The sequence below is a fragment of the Pteropus alecto genome, unplaced genomic scaffold, assembly GCF_000325575.1.
Source record: "Pteropus alecto unplaced genomic scaffold, ASM32557v1 scaffold7, whole genome shotgun sequence".
NCBI classification, from domain to species: domain Eukaryota; kingdom Metazoa; phylum Chordata; class Mammalia; order Chiroptera; family Pteropodidae; genus Pteropus; species Pteropus alecto.
Window position 1 is genome coordinate 28,894,375 of NW_006494614.1, and position 22,923 is coordinate 28,917,297.

Below are 22,923 nucleotides of genomic sequence, written 5' to 3' on the forward strand. Positions count from 1 at the left end.
ATTTCTTTACAAAATGCTGATGAGATTTTGATGGGGATTGCATTAAATCTGTATAATGCTTTAGGTTATAAGGTCATTTTGACTATGTTGATTCTTCTAATCCAAGCAAATGGAATATCTTTCCATTTCTTCAATTTCTTTTAATACGGTTTTGTAATTTTCATTATATAGGTCCTTCACTTGTTCTGTTAAATTTATTCCTAGATATTTTATTCTTTTTGTTGCAATCGAAAAAGGAATTATTTTTTTCACTTCTTTTTCTGACACTTCATTATTAGAGTACAGGAAAGCTATGGATTTTTGAACGTTGATTTTGTATCCAGAAACTTTACTGTATTTGCTCATTGTTTCTAGTATTGTTCATGTGGAGTCTTTAGGATTTTCTATATAGAGAATCATGTCATCTGCAAATAGCGACACTTTGACTTCTTCATTTCCTATTCGGATGCCTTTTATATCTTTCTCTTGCCTGATTGCACTTGCTAGGACCTCCAATGTTATATGGAATAACAGTTAACCTATTTTTTCTATCAAAACACTCTTTTAACTGTTGTCGATTGCACACCTTTCTAGTTTGAAAAGTTGGACCATCCTTTATGTGATCTAGAGTATATAATTTCACTATCCTGAAGTGACATTCTTACCCTTTCGTAAATCCTCAATTTCCAGACACAAGCATAAGGAATATTCTGTTTGGTAGTATCCACTAATCTGCTTTCAAAATACTGACCTACTTTTAAAAATATCACCATTGGTTCCATTGATGCTTCTGGTACTTCATCCTTCATGAATCTAGACAGTGTTAGAATTGGTGTGAAGACTGGACAGATTTCCCTCTCGTAGCTGACCATTTGGAGGATGGATGGCTATAACATGGAAGAGTTATTGCCACATTCAATTCAAAAGAGCAAGGATTTGTCAGTGAAGGTGACAAGAATCAGAGCCATTGCTTCTCTATCATGTATTTATGTATATACATTTGTATAAACACCTTTTGTGTGAATAAATTTTGGACAGCTAATTTGTACTGACATAAAAGAATTTTCATGTATACATATATAAAAATGCTTTTAAATAGGTGATTCAGACAAATCTGTTCAGGCCAAGATATAAATAAGAAATGTGTGTTTATTTGAATTTCTCGATGGAGAAAACCATGCAGACAATAGACTTATTTATTTCTGAAGATGATTTATATTAAAAGAATGTTCCATGGGGCATTAAGAAGAAAAAGTCTTCTAAAAGCACTCCAGTGCTTTTAGGGTAACTTATAACTCTAAGGATAAAATATGACAGTAATAATTGCTAAAATAAAAACAAACAAACAAACAAACAAAAACAAAGTCTAAAACTTGCATATACTCTATATCATGTATTTTCTACTTAAAAAAAGTTATTTGGTTTATTCCTGTCACTGGAAGAGCTACTCTTAGGACATCAATTGGGATATTTGAATACATTAATTCTTTCAGTTCATATATAATTATATAATTGTGTATATTGTTTTAAATCTTAGATATTTAGCATAATTATATTTAGCAATAGTCATATTTGATTAGTGCTTACTATGTTATTACCATTATTGTATTACAGATGAAGAATTAGAAGCCCAAAATAGTGAGGTCACCTGCCCAAGTTTTCACACTATTAAGTAGAAGGGCTGGGATTTGAACCCTGGCTATCATGAACAGAACATGAGCTGCTAACTAATGTGATATGTGGCCTTTCAATGCTATGTGGTTCATGTGACATACTGTAGACAATAAATTTATTATTCATTTGAAAGTTAAAATTAAAGAAAGTATACATGATGATGTTAATTTTTCCTATCTTTCTAAAACATGAGCTCTTTGGCTTAGGGTAATTTTAAATATGCTTCTCTTAAAGTAAATTTATAAATTTAAATTAACTTAATAAGTCACTAGCATCAAACTGATTCACTCCTGGTTACATTCATCGAAGCAACACTTAATTTGAAAGTTTTGGATTTATATTCTTTCAAGTGAATTAAATGTTCATAATAAACATCCATTAACATAAGAGTTTGGCTTTGGAGTCATTGGGCAGACCAAATTCAAATTTTTTTACTTCTTGAATAACTGCAACCAAATTACTTTGTTCCTCTAAGAGAAAATTTTTAACTTTTGCTGAGTCTTTATAATATACCAGGCACTATACTTGTGATTTATATACATTACCCCATTTCATCTTTATATAAGAGATTTAGAGTTTCCTTATCTGTAGATTAAGAGCCTAAATCTCAAAAAGTTTTGTAATTTTTTTCAAATATTATCAATAATAAATATCAATGCTGTTAATTTGAATCTAGTTGTCTCTGACTCCAAATCATTTTTTTTTTTATTTTTACTACACTCTACTGCTTCCAATGTCCACCTAAGGGTTATTTGAAGATTAAATGATATAATGTGTATAAAATATGCAGTACAATCTAATTGTAGTTACTCAAAGATTAACACAAATATTTGCCATTTTGAATTTTGATTTTTCTCAGTATCTTAAAATACACTCTATTTGGAAGGTAGCATTTTCTAATACTAAAGTTCTAAGTAGCAGGATGAGGATGCCTTCGAAGGAAAGTCACATGGTGAGTAATGGAATTTTGAAGCTATGAGAGACCGTAGACATCATGTCTACTGCTGTCTATTGCTTTTAGTTTAGTGAACTTGTGGAACAGTATCTTTTTACCTGATATTTTTATACATAAACAGGCCTAAGTTGAGATGATATGGTTGAGTGGAATGGAGGAGAATCCTCATTTTACGCTAAGGTGATTCACCTTTCTGGAACCCTCTTGGCTCTCTGTACATCATCATTTGAAAATTACCTCTCTAGTAACCTCTTCTTGTTTTGCATATGAAGAAACTGAGGGCCACATGAGCAAAATATCTCCTAAAGTTGATAGCTAGTAGTGGAGCCATGACCAGAAGAGCCATTACTTTTGGCACTTTCTAAGTCCTGGTCTAGGATGCTTTCCTGGACTCACAGCCACATAAGAGAGCTTCCAGGAAAGCTCAGGTTGGTTTTTGTTTGTAGGATTTTTGTTTGTAGGATGTTTATTATGAACATTTAATTCATAATAATTTGTTTCTATACTTAAGGAGTAATACAGATTTTTTTTTCAATCTTTAAGATGGTTGCAGTTGCTAAAATATTATTATAAAGTTTTCAATCATTGGGATCTTTTCTCTGGATTCTACTCAAAAGCTTGCTAAGGCTGATTCTTGGGTGCAAAGAGTAAGCACTGTATTTATACAGCCATAGATTTTGCTGAAATTGGATAGCCTAATAAGAACTAATGCAATTCCCAATCCTTATCTAATAAGGTAACAAACCATAGGAGGGACTAGATAGGAGGGGCCATTGTTAAAAAGGTTGTTTATTGTAACGAATTTATGAGCAGCACCACCGTCCTCTTTGGGGTTAGTAGCTTCTGTTGTTTTGTTTACTTACACAGACTCCGTGTTTATAACCAGAGAACAAATACTTGCTATGGTGCAAATTGCAGTTGCATAATTATTTAATTATAAAATAAATTATCACTAAATTTGCATATATGCAATGTATACATTATTATTCATTTAACAGGAGACATGTTGAAGTTAATAATAATAATTGGAGACATTTTTCCTAAGCTAAAAAGAAATTCATGTTAGTAAGCATAATTCATTCCATTCCATTTGTCTTAGGACAATTAATGTTTGAGCATTTAAAGAAAGTCTTAGCATGATCAGTAAAGTGAAAATATGGCTTGATGATAAGAGAAAAATGCAGCATAATTTTCACCCTTAAGTAATTCATTCAAAAAGAATTTTTTGAGTACCTTTCCCATGTCCTATCAGATACATTTGTATATGCAGAATAATTTGAGAAAATGAGAAAATGATGAAACAGACATGTGTAAAGATAAATCATGAAATAGAAAGATGATGCCGTAATTGATCTAGTAACAAAGTATGATGGGAAAAAAAATGAAGGCATTAATTTAATTAACAGGAGCAATTTATGATACAGTAAAATCTCAACCTATGTGTGGTCTACTTTTGACAATTTAAAAAAATGTTGAAATGAGAATTATAAAAATACAACAAAATACAATACCAACAAATACAACAGATATAAATAATTTTGAGAACAAACACCACTGACTCCTTTTTTGTAAAGTGTAGGTGGGGAGCTCAAGCAGTTAGGTTATCTTGGACATTAGTTTACATATTTTTTGAAGAATTAGTATGTGGTTAATAACTATTTGAGTCAGTTAAATAGATAAGAGTAAAGTCTACTTCTACAATTAAATATTTAAGAAAGATAACATAACATTTATATGGCATAACATGTATAAATCTAGATGAACATATAAGTGTTTAAAAAATGAATAGGGTATCAACTCAGTTATTCAGGTATTCTCTCTGCTGGTGGTATGAGTTATAGAATTCCCTTCAGGAGACTGTGAAAGGACAAAAATACCTAAATCTGGAAAATCGCAAAGGAGGAATACATGGTCTATATCATAATACGAACAACTTATAACATATTCTAAAAAAAATACCCAAAGCAGGTGACTACTCTTTTTTAACTTGACCAGATGGAAACATTTTGTTCACTAGATTCCCACTTTAAAGAGCACTGTGTATGTGGGTATGTGTGATTCCAAACTGTGACTTCTAAGGATAGGGTCAACTAATTGGTGTCCTTTTTATTTCATTGAGCTCTGTAATAAACTAGACGTATAAGGTTGGGAATTAGCACTCAATAACTAATTTCCTCTGTTTAATAGAGGCAAAAATAATTTTAAATTCTCTAGGAAATTTCAGGTGGGAAGAGACAGTAATTCAAAATTTAGAGACAAGGCAAAAATTAAAATCGTGTAATGAAGTGGGAAAGGGCTTGGGACACGAGAATGATGATTTTTGGACTGTTCTGTAATGTTATTATCAATGTAACCTGTTTGATTTGTGCCCCTCTGATATTTTAAAGGAAGTCTATGTCACCCATGAGTGATTTTGAGAGTAGAACTTGTAGAGTATTTTAAGAAATGTTGAGTTTTATATTATAATTGGCATTTGGCAGATCCAGGGACCAAATGGCTGGACTCAGTACCAGAGCACAAGGGGACATCTGATTCTGTGTCTTATTTTGGGCAATGTACTTTGAATCATCTGAACTAAGATGAAATACCCAGTTGTGAGATGACTTGAATCCCTACTCAAAAATAGAATCAGGGCATGGAGGGTCCTAACCATCTCCCACTACTATTAGACAAACTGCGCAGGGAAATAGAGAATGACGCTTCATGAAGCCGATTGTCTTAGGAATACAACATAACTATCCATGGGAAATTGTGCAAACCAATCTGAGCTTGACCTTAAAAATTTTGGATGAATTATTTGGTTGGAACTGATGGTTGCAAACACAGAGATAGGGATAAACAGTGTAGTATGAAATCACTAGCATTTTTAGCTAAGCCCTTCATAAAGCTCTTTGTAGAGAAGATATGTGAGAACCTTGAAAACTAATTTCACCCATCACTGATGGGCACACAGCTACTAAATCAGAAGCTTTTGGGAAAAGGGAAAGGATATTCATGGCAGATGTGCTTGATGTATAAGGACCACTAATCTGCAGTAGGATACCCTGGAAAGCACAGGGCCACATGGGTCTGGATACCAGGAAATTGCTGAGACCACTGGCTAAGGTCTTCCAGAAATTAAGGATATCCATGGGGAAATCTAAATGTATAAAAAGTTTACTTATACATATGAACTCGTATCAGCCACACACCTATAGTGATTAAGAACTTGACCTTTGGTATTAGATTACCTGGATTCTAATCCACCTCCATCATTCATAGTGTGTCTAACTCTGGACAAGTTTCTCTCTGTGTGCCATAGTCTCCTCAACAATAAAATGAGGAAAGTAACATTATCTAGCACAAGGGTATAGTTAGGCAGATAAAATTAGATAATCCATGGAAAGTACTTTGCATGCCTGTGACCTGAGAAGCAGTACCAAAACTAGGACTTCTATTCTATTAGTATTACATTGCAAAAAGAGACTTGAAGAATATACACTGAAAATGGTAAAATTATATCTTGAATTATGTAGTTGTGGATTTTTTATAAAATATTGATACTTCTTGGGATTTTTCTTCAATAAATATGTTCTTTTGAATGAAAGGAAAACTTTTCAATGTCAAATTGTTACCAAGTCTTTTATAGAAGGTAAAATGCAGATGATAATTCCTACGAAAAAGTTTCCTTAAAATCCTTTTAGTAATTAAATGCATGAGAGCGTTTCCAATTAGAATCTATGTAGTGCCATTCCATTCTCTATAAAATAACTAATAAAAACTGATATGTTTTACTTATATTTTACCTTAACATATGACTTTGGTAGAATTTCTTATGTTTAGCAGCTAATAATTTAACTTAAGATAATTAACTCGTGATTGTTCTGTAATAGCTGAAAACCACAAATCATTTTCTGAAGGTCAGTGGTTATAGTAAATAGCCTCGATGGAATAAATGTGCCATTTTTATGGAAGATTAAATAATATCAACTGAGTGTACACTGTTTTAAACAGAATTTTGAATACTATCAAGTATATTCACCTTTAGTACATGCATCTTACATTCTTTTGATTAATCCCTGTGCCCTTTTGAATGCTTTTATTAGATGTAAATTTAATCTTCTGTAGAGTTAACTTTGGGACTATATATCTCAGTTTATATACAAGATTATCTAGCATTTATAATTTTCTTAATCTTTATCTTTAACCTTCTTGCCATTATATTCCTCGTTCTGTTTAGCGTAGCCTCCCAGGGTACCATGATCTTCGTTATAAAAGACACGAAAGATAATTGGGCAGAAACATGAAAACACTACTAACCCATTCATAATCAACTTATTAAATAACGCATTTGTTGCAAAAATAGACATTTTCCCAAAATATATTTGGGATTCTTTGATAAGAAATACCTCAAGAGATTTGTTAAATTACTATAAATATACTTACTGGTGTCCAGGTACTTCTGCCATTCAGGTTGCCTGTGATGTCTGCCTACATTCAGATGAAATTTAGAGCTTTATGTTTATCACTCCAACTGGGGGTATAATACTGTTTTTGAAAATAGAATTTGGCTAGCTGTTCAACACAATTTAATTTAATAGTCAAGTGTCATTTTAACTAGCCCTGAACGATGACTCAGAGACAGCTCATTGTCACCCAGTATACATTCTCAATTTTCCTGTCATAAATAAAGCCCTCATATTTTAGATAGTCTGCTCAGTCTGAGTTGACATTTAGCCACCATTGCATCCGGGATCATCATGTGAATACACTCTTGGCAAAGAGATGTGAGTAGAAATGATATATGAAACCTTTGGTATATATCCTTGAAAAGAAGTATTTTGTTGTTCTCATTTTCTTTTGATTTTCCATGGAGTGGAATTCAGATTTAGCTGATTAAAATCTGTGTAGCTGATAATTATGCCAGTTTTTTAAAAATTATTCACTCAAAAATGATTTTAAGTTTTTTAAATGGCTTGTTTCATTCTTATTTCTCAAAGGGTTTCTACTTATGGAAAATTTGCTTAGATTATACCCTTTTGTCATATTCTCAGTAAAAGTTAAATCAGTGTAAAATGAGTGGATTTTTATTACTAAAAATAACCTCTTTCACAGGAAGAAGAACTAAGGAAGAGTGGGGAAGCCAAATATGCCCACTTGAGTGATGAACTTCATGTATTAATTGAAGTGTTTGCTCCACCTGGGGAAGCTTATTCACGTATGAGTCATGCACTGGAAGAGATTAAAAAATTCCTAGTTCCTGTAAGTGTTTTTCATTTTTTACAAAGAAATTTCTCATCAGTTTCTATTTTAAAATGTGCCTTTGATATTCACTTGCTTTTTAGAAGAAAACTCATTTTGCAGACTAACTATTCAGAGTTGATATGAACATAAAATAAAATAGAATGCAAAAATACTTAGCACAGGACCTGGCATGTTACCACATAATAATGGTTTGATGACTGTATTTGTCTTTAGTACATTACATCCATGCACCAATTCTTAGCCATGAAGAATATGATAATTAACGCATAAATACAGATACATAATTAAAGTTATATACTTTGTTTTTGTGTCTTAATTATTGGTAAATGACATATTACTGGCAATTTTTAATTAATAAATAAAGCATTTGCAGGTATAATGAGACAGAAAAAAACATTAGATATAATATTTGCAATAAGACAATGATATTTGAAAATACCAAATGTATTTTTATGTGATATTATGCAAGGTTCTAGCTCATTATAACACATAATGTAAATAATCAATATTAATAGAGAGAGACATTTGTTAAAACATCAAGGAAAACTTGAGAAAAAATAAGTTCATTGCACTATATGAGAACAAAAAAGGATATTTGGTTAGTAAGGCAGCAAATTCAGGGTTGCATACTGAATGGAATTATACTGATTTTCTAAGAAATAAAAGAAAAGTAAACGAATGAAGCTTTCCTAAAGGGTGACAATTTAGCAATCTATGAACAGGTCCTTCGAATAGAAATCTTGGCATCAGGCTTAGAGCTGGGAATAAGATAATCACAAGAGAATGACCAGTAAGGTTTTCTGGAGTACCTGGGCAGAAGTCTGTGTGTGTATATGTGTGTGTGTGTGTGTGTGTGTGTGTGTGTGTGTGTGTGTGTGTGTGTGAGAGAGAGAGAGAGACAGTTAAAATTAATCTGTGCAACAAAGAACACAGTAGATTTCTAATCTAATCAATAAACTCAGGAATAGTTGATGAGTCATAGATTAACAGTGATTTAGAGAATGGGAAAAGAATAACACAATTTCGAAATGTAAAAGTATCAAAATATAACCACATAATCTATTTATATGAACAGTTTAAATTTTCTGTCAAGACAAGATTATAGAATAATCCCATACCACTCAGATTATTCCCTAATTTCATTTGCACACTGAATTTCTACATCGTTTATTATCTGGTGTTTATCTGACACCTACCTAATAGATCCCACATTAAGAATGAGGATGTATGTTGTCTCTCCCTTTTGCTGCTGAACTGCAAATCTAGTGCTATTGAGTGAATGGTTTTACTATATTTAGCTCACACCAGACCTCTGAATATAGGGAATATAAAAAAGATTAGGAGTCTACATTACAAACTCATTTCATAACAATAGATGAGTCATTTAAATTCTTAGCTTATTCAACTTTAAAAAGAAGGTAATTATAATTAACTGACCCTCTGTCATGGTTATTGTGAATATCAAATAGGATATACACATGAAAGGACATAGAAAATTATAAAATATATATAAATGGTTGTATTTAATTTATTTTATTGTTGTAGTAGATGGAGTCTTGAAATGACTTTTTGAGGTGAAATATGTAAGATGAAATACTATTTTATTGCTACATATATATTGGACCTAGGCTGTAGGTTAGGTTAACCCTATTTTATTATAAATGACACTAATACACCTTACTTCTTAGGCCTCATGATACTTGTAATTATTTCATTTATTTCTTCTCCACGGAAATATATACTCTATGAAGACAGGGTTAGCGGTGTCTCTCTTATAGCTCATTATTTAGCATCATGCCTCTCATAATGAGTATTTGTTTGATATTTTGACTAATAGAATGCCTTACAAATAGGTGCTAGTAGTAATGAAGAAGGATAGAATAGCTCTCTGGGTCAGATCAGGGAATAATATATTACTGTATATACAGATCCAAATGAAGACTGAAAATCTTATTCTTGGCCAGTGTTACCTGTTTCTTACTTTCTATGGAATTTTATCTCTGCCTGTCCAATTGATCATTTATTGTGCTCCAGACATGCTGGCTTCTGTTCATCAAATACTCTAGGCTCCCAATAGTCTAATGCTCCCGCGCTAAGGGCCTTTGAAGATTTTTCTCCAAAATATTGACAAGGCTATCTCCTTGTCATTCAGGTCTTGGTTCAGATGTTAACACTGCAGGAAATTCTTCCCTGACCACACAGTCTAAAATAGCCTCTGTACATTCATACAGTTCAATTATATTTTGTTCACAATATCACCGGCTACATGATTTAACATTGCAATCATTGTCTATTATGCCCTAGCCCTCTTCACTTAAAAAAATTTTTTTTCATATCTCTTATCACTTCATATATATATATGTGTGTATAAATATGTGTGTGTGTGTGTTTGTGTGTATAAAACTTTTTTGTTTATCATTGTTTTCTCTGCTAAAATATAAATGTCACGAGGGCAGGGATTATTGTCTAGTTTCACTGCTTTATCCTCCCATTTTGAACTATCCCAGGCACATAGATAACACTAATACATATATTTTTGTGAGTGGATAAATGATTGAATAAATAAGCTTTTATAAAATAACTATTTTGATATCTCTCTATGTTTTATTAGCAAATTTTACAATCATTGAAAGTCCTTCTACCTGACGAAGTTTTTTTCATTTGCCTCTCTTGCCTCAGCACCAAGCAAAGGATGGCATCTGTCACTACAACTGCAAGGGGATAAATTAACTGCCAATTCTTTATTATATGAAATCACTTGGTGATCCAGGTTGCTTTTGATATTTAATATTTAAGTCCAGAAAAATGCTAATACATCTGGACATTAACATTTTTGAGCATCATAGGTGAAGAATAATAGCTAGTAAGAGGCATGCTAGAACAACATAGAAAGCTAATGTAAAAGAGGAATCTGGAATTCTACTGATATCTAATTTCTCTACAGAATGGAGTGTCTTTTCATGGTTAGAACTTTTACCTTCTTCCTCTTCCTGTATGTTATCCAATATTTACATAGCTTGCCTATAGTCCAGAGGCTATAATCACCTAAGACTGCCAACTCTAGAGCATACAACTCTTCACGAAATGTCTGGATGCTGAGAGATGTTGGAAAATAACACAGTTTCAGTCCTTTAAATGACTTGTTAAAGACAAAAAAATTATTATTGCCCGGGAAAATTTCTGCTTGCTGTTCCCCATTCAGTCACTACAAGTAGAGCGGTAGGTCAATAAAACATCAGCAAATTGAACCTTGCTAATTTTACATCTCTACTGCTTTGAGCAGATGCTATATTCAAGTTTTCCTTATATTTGCTAATTTGTCTTATGGATTAGGAGTGTTAAATAAATTATTTGAAAAAATGACAAAAGGGACATAAAATCCTAAAGTAATATATGTTTCCATAATGTTAATCTCCTTCTCTTCCCTTTATGAGCTGTAAAGGGATAAATTAATTCATTGTTATATTTTGTAATGCTCCTTTCTTTTATAGTTCAGGCACTAGGACTGCCCACTAGGCTGTGCAGGTTGTGCCTTGCAAAGTGGTAGAGGATGACATTTATGAATGAGGCCTCTGGTATCCCAGAATATACTTTCCCTTTTTCCAACCCTAGTCAGCGATTAATTTAAAATAATAACATTGTATTTCATTTTCCTAAATCCATGACTCTCACCTTCAATTAAATGAATTAGTAAATTTACAAATGCCTAATAATTAACTCATGATTGAAACCTAATATGTTGTGTTCTCATGATTAGAACTCATGAAGTGTTCAGCAAAATTCTGCTCATTGAATGTGAGTTTATACATACTTTCATCAAAAAAGATGAAAAGAGAGGTTTCCATAAAAATAAATTAGATTTAAGTCACAGATAACAGATACTTGGTTACCTCCTCAAGAGTTAGTTGTTGACAGAATTAAGAGATTACAGTCCTCATTTCTGCCAAGACCCGTCATGGCCTCAGATCTTTCCCAGTGCAATATATGCTACACAACACTATAATATTACAAGTTAACATAACTTGAAAAGTATTTGTCATGCCAGGGTTAAGCCTCTAACTGTCATCACTAGAGGTCTGTATCATTTAAAGAAAAGGAATACACATGATATATGTCCAGAGAAACGTTCGTAACAACCCATGTTTTGTTCCTTCTGAATGACAAAAAGGAAAACGTACTGTTTGAAGCATTTTTTGTGCCTTCTATAGTAACACCTATATACACACACACACATACACACATACATATATATATAGATAGATGTATAACTTTATACCTATGTAAAGTTTTTTATATCTGTGGTGTGTGTGTCTGTATTTTGTTAGTCTCATCAGTCTCTCATAAAAGACTTTTAAGTCAATTCAACACAGAAAAAAAAAGCATCATTGTAGGTTGTTTATTTCTTTCAGCATTAGATTGGCTGTATGTCTTGGTGACAGACGTGATTCTTGAAATGGGGCAATTAGGGCATATTATATTATTTCAAGTTTGAAATATTGGAAACGTATATAGAAAATCTACCAAGAGTTGTGACTGGAGAGGAAAAGTAAAACCATTTTTCTTTTTAGAGTAAAAGCAAATACAGGATATTCTTGCCATTCATTCTTCAAAGACTATAATCCTAGCTCTGAAATGGGGAAATTACACTGATTGCTAATAGAAATCATACAGGAAAGCAAGTAGATATAAGGAAATTAGGAAAGAAAAGCAGGATATTTTCAGTCTAGGAGATGTAAGAAGACTTGGACTTTCATGCACTGAAAAATCTTTCGTAAAGTTTTGGAAGATTAAAAACATGTATCTCTGAAATTCATACTATAATTTGATAAGGAGTGAATATTTAGTCAGAGTCTTTCATGTAGGCGAATATGTAGAGAAAACAATGTATTTAATAAAAACCCACCAGCTAGCAAAAACAACATTGATAAATGGCAAGGCCCACTGGGTGGGGAATGGTGATACATTTTTGCTGGCTGATGGCAGGAGTTCAACATATATAACAACTTCCTAAAGCCAAGAGAATGATCGGTAGCAGAGTAAAAAAATAAAGTTCAATACAGAGGAGAAAACAGGATTTATAACCTGGATATCTTTCCTTCATTGTTGTGGTTGTTGTGAAATAGTTGTCAAGATTTTCCTTGGATAGCTGTCTTCAAAACCAGTTAATTCCCCTTTCTTTCCTTTAATTAGCCATATTCTGATAGTGTGGTAGCTAATAGCACTAAACACAAAGCCACATGTATTTATCTAACTATTACTTGCTCAGAAATGTCTCCTGTATTGCTATAGCAGTATGCTCATATATTCTGTACTTGCAGAAATTTATAATAACTAATATTGAGTATTTCTTCTTATTTGATAAGTTGTAATAGATAATACAGGCCTATAACAAAAAAATTAAAATTATTACTGACTCTTAGAACATAACTAATTATTACATAATTAATTATAATATTATGATAATATGTTATTATTATTATAAAATCAAGGCCACTTTAGCATTGGTAATTGACATTACCTGGAAGACGGTTAAAAGAAGCAGTGGATAAGTATTTGAATGTGATTTTTCTACATACTCTAATACAAGTGTCTTTTTACTCTTCACTAATATAGATAATCAGATGTTTACTTTATGAGTTTAGGGCCAGGATGTGATCATCTGCTTTCTATCTTAAGAAACAATTTATCACTAATTATCTATGCTCTCATTTGATGCCAGGGTTCTGGATTCTCCAAGGCCACTCTTTTCATGTGCTTTTATTGCTTTCTAGATGCCAGCATCATTCTCCTGTGTCTATCAGCACCTTGATTTCATCTTGATGAGTTACTTCTTCCCCATTAACTGACATTATAATCAAAAGAACTGCTTTTGCAATTCCATATGTAGTCATTAACGTGAAGGTTTAGCAGCATTCCTAAAAAATTATCTGGGTTGTTAAAAATCTGCTATAATATGGAAATGTTTGTTACTCTATTATAACAGGAATAATAGAATCTTAGAGTTTTAAGAGACTATTTTTTTAACCACATCGTTCATCTAGGAATCCACATTTTCCAACTGGTATTTGTTCAGGTCAAAACAAATTTTGAGCACACAGGTTCTTGTAATAATTTCATCCAACCTTGAAAAAATAGAAAACACCATCTGGTATTAGCATGCTTCCCCAAAATAAGTTACAGTTTATCTTTTTCTGCCTTTTCCTTCTTAGTCCTAATCTTTTTCTTATTTGAGAAATGAGAGAAATTTGAGTAAAACACATAAGCAAGGTTGGATATCAGAATCAGAGTGGAATTCTTTTAAAAGTGAAAGGAGGACTTCCTAGATATAGAAGGTAGATAACTACTCTTCTTCTTAAACCCATAAATAGACAAGCTACAGCTAGGATAAGGTTTATGCTAAAACCAGTCCTCATGCAAAGTAGAAATATTATCTTATTCCATATAAATTTTTAAATGTGAAACAGACCTACTGTATAAGAAATGAATAAAAGACCCACTGTGTAAGACATAGTCTTTATTTAAAGAAGTACACTGAATTATTAGGATTAACGATTGGCTATTAAGTACATGAGTATGTGATACAAAGAAAGTAACTCCAAAACAAAATATGCAAAATACAGATTGTACCTATAAGAATGATAACATCAACCTTAGCCTCTATGAACAAAGGTAGTTTTGTTTCTAAACATCGTTTATTTAGGTACTCTGCCACCCTGTGTCAACAAAAGGTTGCTGCCACAAATCTAAAGCCAACCCAAGTCCCCAGTTTTGGGTGCCGTGAAGGGAGATGCTTTATTTGAGTGAAACAGCTCAAATTGTACTCTCTTGGTTTGATTGGACAGAATTACGTGTTCTGATTGGTCATTATGGAACCACTCTGAACGGTTACTAAAGATACAAATGAGAATATGGCTCCTCAGGTCTGATTGGACCAGTCTCATTAATTGAAATACAATACCAGGAGCTTCTTTGTAAGGGTCAGCTCAGATGGCAGGAGCACAGTGAAGGAGGCTTGACAGCTCAGTCTGAAGCTTTTTCTTAAGAGGCAGTGTGCATGAGAGATCTCAGTAAACGCCGGCTGCTAGGCTCCGATTATGAATTTGGGCCCTATTAACTACAAGGAGTTTTTATGGGCAAGTATATTCTTTCTTGGTGCTGACATCTGGAATTAAATCCAGCCCCCTCTCACAGAAAACTTTTTCCATGTTAAAGTTTTTATCCCCACACCTATATAGATACATTCATATAATTGCAGAACTGGAAGGAATTTTTAAGCTCAGAGCAATTAATAGGCTTCCAAGGCAATTTAAATATTAATGTTTGGGATGAAAATACTTGAAAATACTTCATTTTTTGCCAATCCCCTAAAGAATACTCAGAACCATAGAGTTCCAAAAAGGATAGTTTAAAAACCACTGGTGGAATCCAACCCTCATTTTACCAGTGAGGATGTTAAAAACCAACATTGTTACCTCAACTGCCCAAGGTCAGGCAGCAAAAGAGGGATGGGTCAAATGCCTCCTCATTAGGGAAATGGTCAAAATATGATGGCCTAACTCTAAAAGATCTCTCATACTCTGTTGGAGAGAACTAAACAAGTCACTTGCATGGGGCAATGGTTGTATAATTAGCATTAGGATCCTCCATAGAGTATCCTATATGCCTATTTTTTGTCACATAGACAACTTTGGACTTATCATTCAGTAAGCCATAGCCAATATTAACTTTAGTGGTAAGGCAGGTGCAGTTTTGCCCATTCTTAGATATTCATTAATTCAATAATATCTTTATATCTCTGTTTTACTTGGAAACCTCTTCCTTGCTTTCACTTTCTTATTTTCATGGCATAACTGCAGTATACCCTTGGTGAAATCACTTTTAAGTTGTTTTAAACATAGATAATGAATGTGTGACAGAACTTTTATAGAAGGAGTAGAAGCATTAAAATAACATATGTTGAAATTATACATTGCCAGACACTCTAAGGAATACTCTATCATCTCTAACAGCAAGCTGATGCCTCTTTACATTATAATGTGGTCATTCTCACAGTTAGTAGTAATGGTTAATAATGCAACACATTAAAATATATTTAGAAAGACTGCAGAAGGCAAAAAAGGACTGACACAATCATGAGTGTATATATATGTATATAGGTTATTCTCAGAAATAAATACAAAATACTATTTGAAATTACCATTCTGAAACTTCAGGGTCCTCTTATTTGGGTGACAAAGTTATAGAATTAACCAATATTCGACATGCTATGAAGAGGGTTGTTCTATTTTAGTTAGACCCTTTTGGTTACAATGAAAAGGGATATATTCAAATCAGATCATAAAAGCATATGCAGAAGGAAGTGACATCACATATTTTTTATAAATAGAGAGAGAGAGCGAGACTGAGAGCAGAGGCAGATTCTAATAGAAATCTGAAGAGCAGGAAAAACAGCAATACCGGGACTCACAAAGAACTGCATTCTGGCTGCCCCAGGCACAGAAGGGAATCTGAGAAGTATCTTCAACATTAAAATGACTCACCTTTTGCTGTGTGCCTGTTCACTTCTCAGCTTCTTCCCAGTCACCTTCTTTACCTACCACTCTCTTTGTCTCTTCCTCTGCTTCACAGCTTCTGGTCACTCATGCTTGGTGATGCCTCTGAACTTTGGTTTGCCACAAGAGCTCTTGCTTCTTCTCCCTCCTGGCCCTTTAAAGCTCTCCTTTCAGCTACATTCCCACTGCCGCCCCTTGTTCCCACTCTTCTGTATATCTGTGATTACTAATTCAATGCATACGGCTTGGGAAATTTTCTTAAATATCAAAGCACTGTCAAATAAATCTTTCTGCTTCAAATTTTACTGATATATACATATATATCAGTAAAAGTCATATGTGTTATATATATATCACACACTGTTATCATAAGATATTTCTTGACTTTGTCCCCTTCTTTCTTCTCTTTTCTTTTTCTTTTTTACCCTCTTTAAAATTTCCAAAATTGTAATTTATTATTTTTTTTTGTAAACAGAAGGAAAAGAAATCCTACTTTAGTTCAATAATTCAAACAGCATAGTATTATAATTATAACTTCATGTGTGTTATTATATTTACACGACTTTAACTGAACAGAATAATTTTTAAAAGAAAATAGTACAAATCCTATTTTCTTTTAAAATGTTTCAATTAAAAATACATAATTTTATAGATATTAGTTCATAACACTATCCCATTCATTTGATGAATACATATTGATAAACTGCTGAAATATATTCTTAATGTTGCTTAAATTAGCTTGATTTTTAGAAATAATTAATATATGAATAACATCTGATTATGCTACTATTTAGTGAGATGTTTTCTTTAAATATGGGGTTAGGCAAAACAAGAAAAATGAATTATCTGAACCAGGAATATTCACCTTTTCTCAATGGTCCCATAGACTCTTAGATCTCTCAAAATCCACCTACCAGTGAATTCTACCAAACATTCAAAGAAGATTTAATACCTATTCTCCTTAAACTCTTCCAGAAAATCGAAGAGGAGGCAATACTTCCCAACTCATTTTATGAGGCTAGTATTAGCCTGATACCAAAACCTGGTAAAGATAACACAAAAAAAGAAAACTACAGATCAATCTCTCTCATGAACACAGATGCAGAAATCCTAAATAAGATACTAGCGAACTGAATACAGCAACATATTAGAAAGATTATATACCACGATCAAGTAGATTTCATCCCAGGGGCACAGGGATGGTTCATCATATGCAAATTGATTAATGTGATACACCACATAAACAGATTAAAAAATAAGAATCATATGATCATATCAATAGATGCAGAAAAAGCCTTCGACAAGATACAGCATCCATTTATGATCAAAACACAACAAAATCAGTATAGAAGGAAAGTACCTTAACATAATAAAGGCCATATATGACAAACCCTCAGCCAACATTATACTTAATGGTAAAAAACTAAAAACCTTCCCTCTAAGAATCAGAACAAGGCAAGGCTGTCCACTTTCACCAATGTTACTCAATATAACATTGGAGGACCTAGTGAGTGCAATCGGAAAAGAGAAAGGTACAAAAGGCATCCAAATAGGAAGTGAAGAAGTCAAAGTATCACTATTTGCAGATGACATGATTCTCTATATAGAAAACCCTAGAGACTCCACAAGAATAATAGTAGAAACAATAAGCAAATACAGAAAAGTTTCTGGATACAAAATCAATGTTTGAAAATCCATAGCTTTCCTGTATTCTAATAATAAAGTGTCAGAAAAAAGTGGAAGAAATAATTCCTTTTTCAACTGCAACAAAAAGAATAAAATACCTAGGAATAAATTTAACGAAACAAGTGAAAGACCTATATCATGAAAACTATAAGACCCTATTAAAATAAATTGAAGAAGATACAAAGAAATGGAAAGATATTCCGAGTTCTTGAATTGGAAGAATCAACATAGTTAAAATGACTTTATTACCTGAAGCATTATACAGATTTAATGCAATCCCCATCAAAATCCCATCGGCTTTTTTTTTTTAAAGAAATAGAACACAAAATCACCAAATTTGTATGGAAGCACAAAAGACCTCGGATTGCCAGAGCCATCCTGAGAAACAGGAACGAGGCTGGAGGCATCACTCTGCCCAACTTCAAATCATACTACGAAGCAACAATAATCAAGAGGAAACTGGACTTTGATAAACACACAATAGAATATACAGATGTCAAATTATAATATACACCTGAAAATTATATAATTGTATTAACCAATGTTACCCCAGTAAACTTAATTTAAACAAAAAACGAATGACTAAAATTCATTAAAATGCTAAATTTGTTTTTTATTAGAAAATTAAATGATTTATATTGAAAAGCACAGGTCACTTTTTTCTCAAATTACCCGAAGATAATTATAATAGAAAAATAGTTTTTCTTAGTTGTCTTCTTAAATGGATGAAAATTTTATCTTACAGTGAGATAATTTCACTACCAACTGTACTTCATTACCTTTCAGCATAATTCTCACTTCTAAATTTTGTTTAAGCCGATACAAATGCTATATTAATTATAGTACATTTAGAATGTATTTCACTCAGACTTTTCTCCTCAATATAAATTATAATTCTTTGTCTGATTGAGTAGGAATAAGTTTCTGTATATGCTGAATAAATATGAAGCTCCACTATTATTGGCAGTTGACCCTCAACTTCTTATCTAAGTAATAAAATCAGGAAATGTAGCTCTTTGTAAAAATATACACAAGGGTGAAACACTTGACTTTTGGTTGTCTATTAAGTTTTATTTTATTTTATTTTTTACTTTTTGTGTCAGGCTTTATTCCCTTTTTAATTTTTTTTTCAATTATAGTTGCATTCAATATTATATTAGTTTCAGGTATACAACATAGTGATTAGACATTTATATAACTTATGAAGTGATTGCCCTGATAAGTTAGTACCCATCTGACACCATACCATAGTTATCACAAAATTATTGACTATATTCCTTATGCTGTACTTTACATCTTTCTATTTGTAACTGCCAATTTGTACTTCTTAAACCCTTCCCTTTGTTACCTACCCTCTAACCCCCCACCTATCTGTCACCCATCAAAATGTTCTCTGTATCTATGAGTTTGTTTCTGTTTTGTTTGTTCTTTTATTTTGTTCTCTACATTCCACATATAAGTGAAATCATATGGCATTTGTTATTCTCTATCTGATTTACTCTGCTTAGTACCTCTAGGTAGATCTATGTTGCAGATGGCAAGGTTTCAATCCTTTTTATGGCTAAGAAATATTTCATTGTATATAGGTACCATCTCTTCTTTATCCATTCAGCCATTGATTTATACCCAGGTTGCCTCCCTACCTTGGCTGTAATAAATAATGCTGCAATGAACATATGGCTGCACATGTCCCTTTGAAGTAATGTTTTGGTTTCTTCAGATAAATATCCAGAAATGGGATTACTAGGTCCTTCTTTGTCTCTTGTTACAGCCTTTGTTTTAAAGTCTATTTTATCTGGTATAAGTATTGCTGTCCTACCTGTTTTAACATTTTCATTTTCATGAAATACATTTTTCCATCTCTTTCCTTTCAGCCTGTGTGTGTCTTTTGATCTAAAATGAGTCACGTGTAGGCAACATATGCACGGGTCTTATTTTCTTATTCATTCAGCCACCCTTTGTCTTTTGATTGGAACGTGTAAATCATTTACATTTAAAGTAATCATTGAGAGATAATGTAGTTATTGCCATTTTATTATCCTTTCTTTTTTCTTTTTTTAAAGCAAGTCCCTTTAATATTTCTTGTAATACTGGTGGAAATGAACTCCTTTAGCTTTTCTTGTCTGGGAAGCTGTTTGTCTTTTAATTCTAAATAATGGCTTTTTTATAGGTCCTTGCTTTTCATCACTCTATTTTGTACCAGTTCCTTCTGGCCTGCAGAGTTTCTATTGAGAAATCAGCTAACAGTCTTATGGGAGCTCCCTTGTAGGTAACTAATTCCTTTTCTTTTGCTGCTTTTAAAGATTCTCTCTTTGTCTTTAACATTTGATATTTTAATGATGATGTCTCTTGGTGTGGCCTCTTTGGGTTCATCTTGTTTGGGACTCTCTGCACTCCTGGGCTTGTATGTCTGTTTCCTTCACCAGGTTAGAGAAGTTTTCCATCATTATTTCTTCAAATAGGTTTTCAATTCCTTGCCCTTTCTCTTTTCCTTCTGGTACCCCTATGATGCAAATGTTGGTACTCTTGATGTTGTCCCAAAGGCCTCTTAAACTCTCTTCATTTTTTGGTTTCTTTTTTCTTGCTGCCATTTTGATTGGGTGTTTTCTGCTATCTTATCTTCTAAATAGCTGATTTGATCTGCTTCATCTAATTTGTTGGTATTCTTTATTTCAGTTATTGTATTCTTCATTTCTGGTCCTTTTTTTATGTTTTCTGTCTCTATTTTTATGTTTCCTATCTCTTTGTTAAAGTTCTTACTAAGATCACTGAGCAACCTTATAACCAGTGTTTTGAACTCTGCATGTGGTAGATTGCTTGTCTCTATTTTGCTTAGTTCTTCTGGAGCTTTGTTTTATTCTTTCATTTGGGACATGTTTCTTTGTCTCCCCATTTTGGCTGCCTTCCTGTATTTGTTCATATTTATTAGGAAGAACTACTATGTCTCCTGGTCTTAGTAGAGTGTCCTGTGTGGCCCAGTGGCACAGTTTTCCTGATCACCTGAGTTGAGTGCTCCAGGTGTGTCCCTTGTGTGTGTCCTCCTTTTGTATTTGAGCATTAGTTGCTGTTTGTACATCAGTGGAAGGGATTGACCCTCATGCCGATTAGTTGTGAGGACTGATCATGACTTCAGTGAAGGAGCTGTTGTGCAGGGGCTGATGCTATGGAGCAAGATTTGCTTTAGTGGGGCTCTGGTGCCTGCTGAGTCTGCTCTTTGGGTGTGTCATTTGTAGAAGTATTTGGGTGGTGTGTTGGTTCTGAGGCCTACTGGAAGGGGCTCTGGTGTAGGCCAAATTCAGCCACTGCCTGTACCCTGTCTGGGACCACTTGGTATGAGCTACAGTGATCTGCAGATGTTTGTCACTTGTGCTGGGCTTGGAGATGCCTGGGAGAGGTAAAGCTAAGAAATGAGGCTGGCTACCACTAGTGCCAGGCTTGAGGAGGCTAAGCAAGAGGTATGGGGCACCCCGAGACCTACACAAGATGCTATTTGTTTGGGGTTTGTGAATATTTAAAAAAATTTAGGAAAGTCCACAGCATGAGCCAAAACAGGTCATTTATATGGAAAAGACTTGGAAGGGACTTGGGTGGGCCTTCAGGTTGAGTGTGCCAGGGAATCATTAGGGCAGGGCAAGTGGTGTAGCTCACCATAGCTGATCAAGACTCAGGTATTGCACTTGACTTACTCATGCAGACTGGGTGAGGGGAGGGCTCAATAAAAGAACAATGGCTTCTCCCAACTCTTCTGTCTGGAAGAAAGCTGTCCCTCTAGCCTCAACTTGAAGCCAGACAATTCGGTTCATTCTTAAATGTTCCTGGCATCTTTCAAACTGTTGTCCCAGTGCTGTAGCTAAGAGTGAGTGAGTTCTTGACAAGTAAGTCCATGTACAGGCCCTTTAAGAGAAACACCTGGGACGCCAGCCACCCTCATCTCACTCAGCCACCTCCTCTGCTGGTTTTCACAGCCAAAATTTGTGAAGACTTCACTTCCAGGCACTGGAACTCTGGCCTGGGGAGCCTGGTGTGGAGCTGGGATCCCTTGCTCCTCTGGGGGAACTCTGCAGCCGAGGTAGCCCTCCCAATTTTTAACCGCCACACATGGGTATGGGACCAGCCTATTCCACATCTTCGCTCCTTCTACCAGTCTGGAGGTGGCTTATTCTGTATGTCTTTAGTTGTAGATCTTCTGCTTATCTAGAATTCAGGAGATTCTTGATGGTGATTGTTCTGTAGTTTAGTTGAAATTTTGAGGTGGTCGTGGGAGCAGGCAAGGACAGTGTTTTCCTACTCTGCCATCTTGACTGGAACTCCATTTTAGATTAATTTATTGATGTCACTCAAACTTCCACTTCCAATTAAAGTGATTCTCTAAAGATTGTCCATCACATCATCAGTAGTCCCACTGCTGTCTGCTCTCCCCTGCGAGAAAATGCCTTAGCATCCTCTAAAGTAGGAACGTGTTACCACAGTGCAAAATATCCATTTCCAAAATGTGTTCCTATTATTTTGTTCAGATTCTTATAATTGTATATTAAAATAGGAGAAATGGTTCCATTTATTAGTAACTAGACTGTCTTTTGGATATCAGATTTTCTACTACCCCGTATTTCACCAATCGGGAAAATATCTGTCCTCCTTTTGTAGTCTCCATTTGCATGCATTGAACATGGGATTACAAGGGAGGGAAAGTTACTAGGGAGAAAAAGTAACTATGGGAAATGATATTAACCTGAAAAATTTATAAACACCTCTCTAAATCCCACTTGAATTTTACTGTCTGAGCATAAGTACTCAGAGACAAGGAAAGGGGAGGAAGCCTAATGTCCTTCTGAC

At 33.8% G+C, this 22,923-nt stretch overlaps 1 protein-coding gene across 2 annotated transcripts in view; it reads left to right on the forward strand.

Moving 5' to 3' along the window:
- The window catches only part of KHDRBS2 (KH RNA binding domain containing, signal transduction associated 2), a 498,248-nt gene that overhangs the window by 236,556 nt on the left and 238,769 nt on the right, over positions 1-22,923 (forward strand). For both annotated transcript variants that reach the window (XR_003044470.1, XM_006926413.1), the window contains exon 4: positions 7,703-7,849. Coding sequence is in view for 1 of the 2 variants with exons in the window: in XM_006926413.1 (XP_006926475.1) it covers positions 7,703-7,849 (147 nt within the window). In the remaining variant the exon portion in view is untranslated. The remainder of the gene's footprint in view (positions 1-7,702; positions 7,850-22,923) is intronic.